Source organism: Peromyscus maniculatus, chromosome 16 (assembly GCF_049852395.1).
Source record: "Peromyscus maniculatus bairdii isolate BWxNUB_F1_BW_parent chromosome 16, HU_Pman_BW_mat_3.1, whole genome shotgun sequence".
Lineage (NCBI taxonomy): Eukaryota > Metazoa > Chordata > Mammalia > Rodentia > Cricetidae > Peromyscus > Peromyscus maniculatus.
In genome coordinates, this window is record NC_134867.1 from 53,921,815 (window position 1) to 53,932,345 (window position 10,531).

The window sequence follows — 10,531 nt, forward strand, 5'->3', positions numbered from 1 at the left end:
GAAAAGGAGGTATTCAAAAGTAGAGACAGAGTTAAATAATCGATTTATTTCCCCCCTCTTCCCTTGGGTTTTATAATAATAGACTATTCATGACAAATTCAATATAGTGATTTTTTTCCTTATGGTTAAATAAGAAAAATGTCTCTACATTAGCTGTTCAATGGAGCTCTGGTTACACACACACACACACACACACACACACACACACACACACACACTTCTTTAAACAAAAGAAAACAAAATGGAAAGAAACACATTTTTGTAAAATCTATTGAGTTAAGACTTTGAACTGCAGGTGGTGCTGTGATTCTATTTGAAATGATTTTTATGCCCTGTCTAAATTCACAGCCAAAACTACTTCTTGCTCGCTATTTAGTCTATTTTCCTCCATAGGTAAGAAAATTAAATTCTCTTTATTATCTTGTTTCATTGTGATGATGGGAGAAACTGTCTTTATTATTGCAGAAATATATCACAGTTACTCTTCCTGAATACTTCTTAGACCAAGTGGTGAGCAATCTTGAGGTCATCTTTCTGCTTATCGCTCAGGATCGATTCCTCCGTGATCCCTAATCTATTTATTTTGCTGGTGCAGCTTTGAAATGAAATTGTTTGGCTGAGGATTTGGTGACAATGAGCTCAGAATAAAAAATTCCATATGAGAACCATTTTAACCTCTAGTTTGTAACAATTGGTTAAAAAAGAAAAAAAAGATTTCCTGGAATTAAGCCACAGGAACTCTGGCTTAAGTCAGAGCTGTCAACTGGAAAACAAAATTCCAGACATTTTGAAATTTAATTCATTTAATTTTTCTTGTAACTGGATTAGAAAATGTGATTAAGCCAAGCAAGACAACTCTCACTGCATCAGTCAGCCTTGAGTGCAGCAAGAGATGCTAAAATCTCAGAGCAGAAGAAAGTAAAGGAGATTGAGGGATGTATTTCCCCAAGGAAATACAAAAGGAATGTAATAGAGTGCACACACCAGGACTTTTTTTCTTTCATTTTTCTTTATTACAAAATTTTCTACTCACTCCACATACTATCCACAGATTCCCCCTCCTCCCACCCCTAGCCCTCTTTCCCAAGCCACAGATAGACACTGTCTATGTTTTCTGTGGCACTCCTAGGGTAGCTGCATTTTGACATAAGTCCCAATTAAATGTATGTCGGGCTACTTTGGGTGCAAAAGTCAACAAAACGAAATTAAGCATTCATCACAGCACTCTACAAAGGTTTCAAACCAACTGAGCTTTTGAAATCACCTTTATGTAAAATGATTGAGTCAAAGATGTTAAAATTCTGAAGTAGGGTGAATTTTGAGGGCAGCGTGGGAAACAGCATTATGCAAAAACATAAAATGAGGAGGATACCTTTGAAGAGAAAGAAAAACTCGATCCCTGGAGTGTACCGTCTGATCATTATTTATCTTTGGAACGTTTGATATAAGATGTGAAGAAAGGCAGGGGGAATTACAATATTTATACAAAGCATGGAAGAGTGATAATGTCATTGCTTAAACAATGGTGAGCATATTATCCCATCTTAATGACTTCATAGAACTTTCCCTGAGGACTAGCTTCAACATAAAGGAAATGTTATAACAGAAAGATACAAAATCATTTGTGGTTGCTTTTAAAATAAAAATATATTTCAAGAAGACATTGATTCTGAACAGCATAAAGATAAAAAGGTAGTAAGGGAACTGACATTTCATGAAAAAAAAAGAATTATACTATAAGCATAACAAACACATGTGTTTGTTTTCTACATTTTTTGTTTTATTTTATTTTTTACAAGAAATCCTTATTTCTAAGGAATCCCTGAGGCCCTAGGCTATGATATTATAATCATCCTTTAATTCATTACAACTAAGTAAAGCTTAAAGCATTGCACATCCGGCTTGGCACTTTTTGTTTTGTTTAGTTTTTTTTTTTTTTTTTAAGTGCATTTCCTCTCTCTTGAACTGGTTTGCTATAAATGTATATAAATCAGGCATGATGACAATTTAATAAGAACTTCAAGACCTGTTCATCCCATGGGATCACCACTGTGACGTCTTTCGGGCAGCCTTCTGATTGCTCAGCCCTAAGCACAAGCCCTATAAAATGAGGGACTTTGAAATGCTGGTCAGGTTGGAGTGCAGAGCACTAGCTGGCAACAGCCATCCATTCCCCAGGACCAGGGGCAGACTGGTGGAGCCTTCTCCCGTCCAGGACTTCAGAACCCTAGACAGCTCCCACTCTCCCCAAAGACAGCCCTGCCTGAAGGAAATAGCCAAGGGTAAGTAAAATCTTTCCCTTCTTCTTTTCCTCTCTGCCTTTGAGACTTTGTATAGGAGGGTTTTGTTTGTTTTGAAATTTTTCTCTCTTAAAAAGAATTTTACAGTGTTCATCTTTTGCAATAGGAATATAAAATAATAATGATGAGCCACTCGATAAAGACAGAAATGCCTCAATTTCTCTCTTAGAAACCCATCTGTTCAGCAGATTCTTAGCCCCGCTTAACCCTTTGCTATCTATTGCCTCTTTTAATGTGAAGTAAGATGAGTTTGCTGGTGTGTGGAGTTCTGATCAAAGGGTTCAGTTGGTGCCTTTGTTTTTGAAGTTTCCAACTTATGTTTAAAGTGCCTTTCTTTCTGATCTCATGTTCATTAGACCTGGAGGGGACTCAACATTCTTCATCATTTAAATTTCAAATGCTGTGACTTTTATAGTTATCAAGATACAGAATTCGTGAACACCTGTATGTTAGCTAGAAAGTGTTTAGAAATACAATATATGAATGGATCAAATGCAAGATTCATAGGCTCTATAGATATATACACACACACATATATATATGGGGGGGACTTGTACTAATGCCAAGTGACTCTGAGGGCATTATCTTTCATCCTTGATTCATTTGCTTAAGTCTTGGCTTAAAGAAATAAGTTCTCAGTGATATCTAAAATAAGTGCAGGGAAAATAAGAATTTAACTATAATATGTATACAAGATTTTTGCCTTAATAATTGCAGATCTATACTTTATATCCATATATGTACATATGAACATGCAAACTTGCAAATACAATTTACTAGAAATCATTAAGTGGGTAACACTCCAGTTTTATAGCAATTAGACACTAAAGTTTAAAGGGGAAAAAAAATCTAACAAATTCCTTGAAGTTGTTTTCTTCACCAGAAAAGATACCAAGCTTGGATATTACACTGTGTTATCATAACACTAAGCCTGGAGTGAGTTATCTCCAGCCCAGCAGAGCGTAGTTTTGAATAGGCACTAAAGTTGACTGAGTGTCTGCTGAGGGAAAGACAAAAGGCAACTTAGTTTGTATTCAAATGTCTTAACCCAAGGGAAATCTGTATTTTTAAAAGTAAACTTATGTCAATAAGTTTGGTACTTTTCTGAAGATGAAGTGATTCAGTTTTCTCAATTCGGTAAGAGCCCTTAGAAGTATTGCTAGACCCTCAGAATGTTGCCAAGCATGGCTCAGAAAGCCAGGGTTCTTTCTCTTTCCAGAGGCACTGAGATGGAAGCCAGAAGCAAGCCCCAGTTCTTGGCATTCCTGATGCTCTTCAGTGTGCTGTTCTCTCAGTCACTGGCCTGGCCCCTCTTCGGACCACCTTCTTCTGTGAGGTAAGTTTCATTCTGGGAAAGTGCACTCTCAATTTAGACAGGCAGGCACTCCCTCTGTATCTAAATGAGATTTCCCATATGTCATTTTTGGAGAGTGCTGCATTTTTAAACTGCATATTATTTATCTCAATACTTTGATTATAGTGCTAAGCAAATTCATTTCCAACCAAACTAAAAAAAAAAAAAAAAAAAAAAAAAAAAAAAAAAAAAAACTTGTTCTGGGCTCCAGAATCTATCTTCAGTACATAAAATACATCAGTTTGCTCACCAGATGGATCCCATTTCCAAACTAGTGTTAGAAAACAAATAAAGTCCTGTTTTTTCATCTCAGGTCAGTTCTGTTTCTGGTAGAAAAATAGCTGTTCATTTAAATACTTTTATTAAAATGATTATAAGATTAATAGTTCATTAATGAGATATACACACATGAAATTTTGTTGGGCAGAAATAGGTCTAGGAAAAATCACCTTGCCAATATTACAGATCATGAGGAAATATATGTACTAAGCTACAATCCTCATAGTATTCTCTATTTGAACCAAAAATTCTTAGTTTTACTGTTTGATATGTTGAAGTCCATGCTTCACATTCATAAAGCATCCTATAACTCAATTTAACCTAAGGTAAAATAGATTTATGTTAACAGTCAAGTCATGCTTGACCTTTCTGATCTACAGAATCACAATGATCATCATTTTGGTGATTTGTCCTTTCTGATGTTCAGGATAGTGAATAGTCTCTCAGCTAATGTTCTCTGTAAAATTGCTTAAAACACCACGCAGCCCCCATCACGCTTTGACAACTAGAGTACCAGTGCCCATATCTCAGCAGATGAACAGCCACAGGAATGCTGAAACTCACACTGACTGCCCAGTCCCAGGCTACGAATGAGTACTTTTTACTGTCTGCTACATCACCACCCAGAGATACAAAAGTGCCCGAGAGCTGAAACTGTTTGGAGGTTTAGCCTAACATTGAACACACACACACACACACACACACACACACACACACACACACACACACTTTTAAAGTAGTACTGGTATTAAAAATACACATGCATCCACAAAGAGGTTATATTCTATATGTCATAAAGATATTTCTTATTTTGTAGTATAGCATAACACATTTCTAATCAGAATGTGCCAGCACATGTAATATGAAGAAGTAGAGGGACTCATTAAATTTACTGTAGTGTAATAACCACTCACAAATGTGGAGATCTCTTGATCAATAAGGAGAAATACATTGTGTTGACATAAAGCTTTGTGGTACACATCAGGGAACTAGAGAGAGAAAAGCAGCACACTACTCCTGTGCTGAATTTGGTACTAAATATCGTCCCTTATATGAATAAGTGTCAGTTTTCATATTGAATACTAGCTTTTTTGCATGTTTATATTCCGTATAACTCTTTCTACCTGATAACGCCACTTCACAAATGGACGTAGGTACAGAGATGCAGTGCACTTTGCTTACAACTTGGCTAGAATTGAATTAAGTAGAAATTATGTCTGGTTTAGCAAGCTTATCGAACTTGAATGACATCATTTTTGTGAGCTCACACAAAACTACAACTTATATCTTCATTAAACATGGAGACTATGGAGTCAAATTATCCCATTCTTATTTGGCCAATGGATGATATGCCCCAATACTTTGTTCTCCTGTTCCAAATAGTTCCAGGACCATAAACATCACCTTCTAGGAAAGGACAGTATTTCATTTCTAGTGTGTTTTACCTTAATAGGTTGGATGACAGGGTGCAACTTGAAGGAGCAAGTGACCCTGATCAAGTCTCATTAAAAGCAGACTCTGACATCTTGCAGAACGCCTTAGCGGAAAATGACACACCTTATTATGATGTATCCAGGTAAGTTAACTCTTGTTTATCTTATTTAGGAAACACGTTTGAAAAGATTAAATGTTCTAGTTTTATCTTACCAAGGGATAGCTTTCCATGACTCTGCTCAGCCTGATTGACATAAACTCACTTACAGCCTTTGAGCATCATTTCAATAGCTCAGATTAGGCAAATGCTAGGTCAAACTGCAGCAATTTGGATTCCATGAGGGAACAGATACAAAGGGTCAAGATATCCAAAGGTGCTGTTCACTTACACAACTGCTTATGTAGAGCAATGCTTCAGAGCAGACCAAAAGATGTCACCCTGAAGGCAAAGTATAAGCAAGGTTCTTCGTGTGCTTACAAAATTCACTGGTGGACATACTAAGGTCTTCTCTACTGCAAGAGATTTGTTCCCTATTATTTGTGGTGGAAAAGAATAATTAAAATACAGAATACTGGTGAGTTTGGCCAAATTAATGTATTTTTCCATTGCATGTATTTTTATTTAAGGTAGCATCAAAAAAAACCTATATAGACATATAGAAACAATAAATAAAATTTAAAGCAAAAATTTTGTCTTAAGTTTTAGTGAGCAGTTCTGTAAGCAGCTTGCAGATTTCTTTGCTATTCCAAAAGCTAGGATGTTTCTGCAGGAGACTCAAGCAATCATGATGTTTGCTTCCTTGCTTTAGAAATGCCAGGCATGCTGATGGAGTTTTCACCAGTGACTACAGTAGGCTCTTGGGTCAGATTTCTGCCAAAAAATACCTGGAGTCCCTCATTGGAAAACGAATCGGGTAAAGAAGACTTACTATTTTTTAACAAGTGCTCCATCTCCAATTCTATTTCTCTTTCTTCAATGTTATTTTCCTTGCTCAAGGCTGACAACTCTTTGATAATGTTCAAATTATTTAGAGAAAATAATGCATATTATTACACAAAACAGCACACACACACACACACGTCAAAATAAGAATCTTTGGTACTTATTGACTCTAAACATATTTTTCTTAAGTAGCAAACATTTATAAGCTAGTCAAATTGAGCTAAACTTAGCAGAAAAAAAAACACAGAGCATTGATCCACCTCCTACTTCCTATTGACATCTTTACTTTTTTTCCTCACTTTTTTTCTTTTTAGCAGTAACATCGCAGAAGACCCCATGCCAATCAAACGACACTCGGATGCAGTCTTCACGGATAACTACACCCGCCTTAGAAAGCAAATGGCTGTAAAGAAATACTTGAACTCCATTCTGAATGGAAAGAGGAGGTAAGGGGAAAATTTTTTGATGAAGGGAAAATGTGTAAATGACCTTCAAATTTCAAGCTCTGTTTGGAGATCTCTCCCTCCTTTCTACCTCACGCTGTCTGCTTTGTGCCAACTGTTCACTCATTCTCAACTCGGTCTGATATCAGACTTCCCTGCCAACGTTTAAATTACTGGCACATCAATGTTAATCCAAAGCCATTAGAAAGCAGTATCTCTGGGAATACTAACCTGGACACTCCTACTTTTAAAGATTACTGCATTTGAATTTACATGTCAACAGGGTTTAAAATAATGGCTATTTTGAATCAGGGAGCAGGAATCAGTGTTCACTTTTAAAACATGGAAAGTACAATTAGCAAGTTTGGCAAGCAGGAGAACTCTATCATATTGGTATCCAACAACCCTATTTTATCACATTTAACCACGATTTGTCTGTGTTTTCCAGTTCTAAAAGCGTGTGTCTCTATTGTGTGTAAATATTGGACACTGTGATAGGGGTAGAGTGTTCTTGCTTCTCACTCCAGTTGTCTTTGAGCACATGGTGAGTGTTAAGCATAATTCTGTTTGGGTGAAATCAGACAAGAGTATCCTCGTTGCCCACTAAATGATAATTCCATAAGGCTTATTTTAGACACTAAGGTCTTGGAACAATTCATGGGCAATCACTAGCTGCAGAGATCTGTTCATCCCCAGTGTGTCTTGCAGAGCATAGATAATTACCTAGTCATGGTGTTATAATTGTTCCTTTGGAAACTTCCTCAGCTGAGAATTTTAACACATGCATTTTCCTTCTGGTCTGTAGCAGTGAGGGAGATTCTCCAGACTTCCCCGAAGAGCTAGAAAAATGATGGAAAGACTCCTCTGAGCGGAGCTGAAGATCAGAGGTGAGTGTGCCTATGGATTGTTCCTGGATTCTCATAGCTGCCGTGAAGAATAGATGTAGGAAGAAGCCAGTAGGCAAAGACATCCTAGGGATAAACATCCTTCTACCTGGAGATATTATCCAGTCCATATAACACCTCTACCTGAGACAGATCCCACCCCAGTGAACACCTTCAGGTGATACATGCACTGTTGTTATCATGACAAATGCACTAGTCACCATAAGGAGTTTGGTCTCTGCAAGGGACCTTCTTGTCTATTCACCTTTATCACACATGTGAATTGAAATTAAAACACACAGGATCCTGACTCATACTCGTGAGGGAAAATGACTTAGTTTTGAGACAACTCAAGTCATGTGCTTTTATTTATTTAAGATTTAGTCACATGAATGTCTGCTAGGTCTTCAGTTAAGTGTGGAGAAATATCACAGTATGGTGATTCAAGGCATTCTGGGATGAATTATAGTACTTTAAACATAGCCTTCATGGAATGAAGGTCAAAGTTTGATCTGTGAAGTGAGGAGGAGAAGCACAAAGCTCTAGCAGCATTCATCATGGAATATTTTTGAAAAGAAAAAAAGCACTATTTTTTCCCCTTTGGTGAAGCAATATGGGCTGTTATTCACAATTGCTTTTATATAAATATGGATCCATGATATATTATTTTGTGAGCTATTTAAGCATTAATAATTTCGTTTTTTCATCTGAACCTACTCACAATATTTGGCAAATGGCAAAAGTATGTCCTATCACTGTGTCAAACGTCAGCACACTTTTCTCTAACGGGCTCTGGAGAGATGGTCACAGTTCTGTGGGCTATATCTGTTACAACCACTTAACATGGAAGTAACCAAGAACCAAGAAAAGATATAAAACAGAGGGGAGTGGCTGGCCACAGTAGAACTTGGTTTGTAGAACCTGAAAGTTCCAGCCTTGCCTAAGTATAGGAAAATAGCTTGCCCTGTGTTTGGCCTAAAGGTAATCCAGCCACACCTTAGTTTCTGATGTGGTCCTCTAAGATTTTAAGAGGGCTATCAGGAGCAAACAAGTCTTCAGAAATCACTTGCCTGGGTACTTTGTTCCATCGATTACATTAATTATTCCTTTATCTCTGAAGGAAGCATAGGGTCAGAAGCTAGCCATAACAATGCTATCATATGCAGACATTTCCAAGAACTTACTCCATGGTTCAAGAATAAAAGCTAAGCTTAGAGTCTCACTTAGTGGTAGAGCACTTGCCTGGCCTGCACAAAAGCCTTGGGTTTCATGCTCAACACCAAAAGAAATAATATTGTTTTTTATGGTGAATATTTCTCTGTCAGATAACAAATGTGTCAGACACAAAAATATAAAGGCAGACTCCTTTAAAAGTGTAAGGTCATTTACAAGAGACCATTGATATTATGGAAGGATGGCTTTGAATAGGTGCCGTGGGTCCTCCTGCGGGCAGTCCATTTGTGAAAATTACCAGTGCTTCATTATTAATGATTAAGTAGAGATCCTCTTCACCCTCCAGTTCCTTTGTGACAGTCAGTGTTCTGGAAAGTTCTTTCTTGACTCTGCCAGGCACAGTCTCAGCAGAGACTGTTGGCGAGGAGTAAGGAGACATTGGGGTTTGCTAAATGAGTGAATGAAACGAACACAAATTTTCAAACTGTTTATATTTAAAGCACCAATTCTTTCTCTTTTCAGAATTCTTGAAGGAAAACAACCAAGCGATTACATTATGAGTTCTACATATCTAATTCAAGAAAACAACTTCCATAGCAAAACCAAATAAAGTGTGTTGTGAATATTGTGATTTCCTTTATGTAATAACTGTGATGTTTACATTGTAAATATTATTTGAGCACTCTGAAGTTCATCTTTAGCTCATAAAAGGCTTGTAATTTCATATGCTATATATTATTTCTAAGGAAAATATATTTAATGATAAGTGGACTCTAGATTAATTCCACTTATCTGGAGCTTTCTGCAAGGGTAGTAATAGAGGAAAATTGATGTGTTTATTTATAGCATGTAGTTATCTATTCAAAAAAGAAGAACAGATAATCAGTGTGACTAAGTCTGAATGTTAAGCAGATAGGATGATGTGTGAAATAAAGCAAAATATCTAAGGGGAATAACAAAAAGAAGGATTTAAAAAAAATACTTGTAAAAAGGATTTTCAGAATTGTATTTCCACAGTGATAGGGACTCCATCTTTCATCAATTAGGCTCTCCAACCAGGATTTGCAGTCCCTACAGGTTTCTTCAGATCTGCTTCAGTTAAGAAAAGCCTGGCTTCAGATCTGGAGCTTTCCCCTTTTGGCTTGTCTTATGGGTCTGTGAATTAGAAGCTGAATGGAGTACTTGATTTCCAGTGATAAATACTTTATCCATAATCACTCACAATAATATTTTGTCTTGTTGGCTTCCTTTGCTGAAAGTACATTTGTAGACACAACTATTTTTCCAATGTGATTGTATGAAATTAAAGACAGGAATAAAGATCTTTGGTTATCATTGCACATGTGTTTTCTAGTTCTGATTCTTTGAAGGATACAATGGTACCTCCTCTTTCCTCTATACCTGTAGGATTGGAGTTGATTTCATGTGATGCTTGAGGTGGGATTTTATTTGTGAATCCTAAATTAACAGCTACTTAAGAGGGAAATTTCTTTCTTATATAATGTCGAAGGTAAAAATAAAAGGGGAAGCACTGTGTATGTGTTCCAAGCATGAGGGTTCCCTTGAGCCCTGTTTTCTACATTAACATTCCTTCCACATGAATGTTAGTCTTAAGGTCACAGTCATTTGCAGGGAAGGCTGAAAAACGTAGCTGTTTTCCTTGGGGGGGGGTATGCACCCAACTATAAACTCAGGGATCTAGTCATATAAAATAATGAAGG

General features: G+C 36.9%; 1 protein-coding gene across 1 annotated transcript; it reads left to right on the forward strand.

Moving 5' to 3' along the window:
- The first annotated feature begins 2,136 nt into the window (after positions 1–2,136).
- Vip (vasoactive intestinal peptide) lies at positions 2,137–10,148 on the forward strand. The gene is made up of 7 exons (XM_006978083.4): positions 2,137–2,282; positions 3,520–3,636; positions 5,387–5,509; positions 6,177–6,281; positions 6,625–6,756; positions 7,559–7,640; positions 9,333–10,148. The coding sequence occupies exons 2-6, from the start codon at positions 3,530–3,532 to the stop codon at positions 7,602–7,604; spliced, it is 513 nt and encodes a 170-aa protein (XP_006978145.1). The 5' UTR covers positions 2,137–2,282; positions 3,520–3,529; the 3' UTR covers positions 7,605–7,640; positions 9,333–10,148.
- Positions 10,149–10,531: the final 383 nt, after the last annotated feature.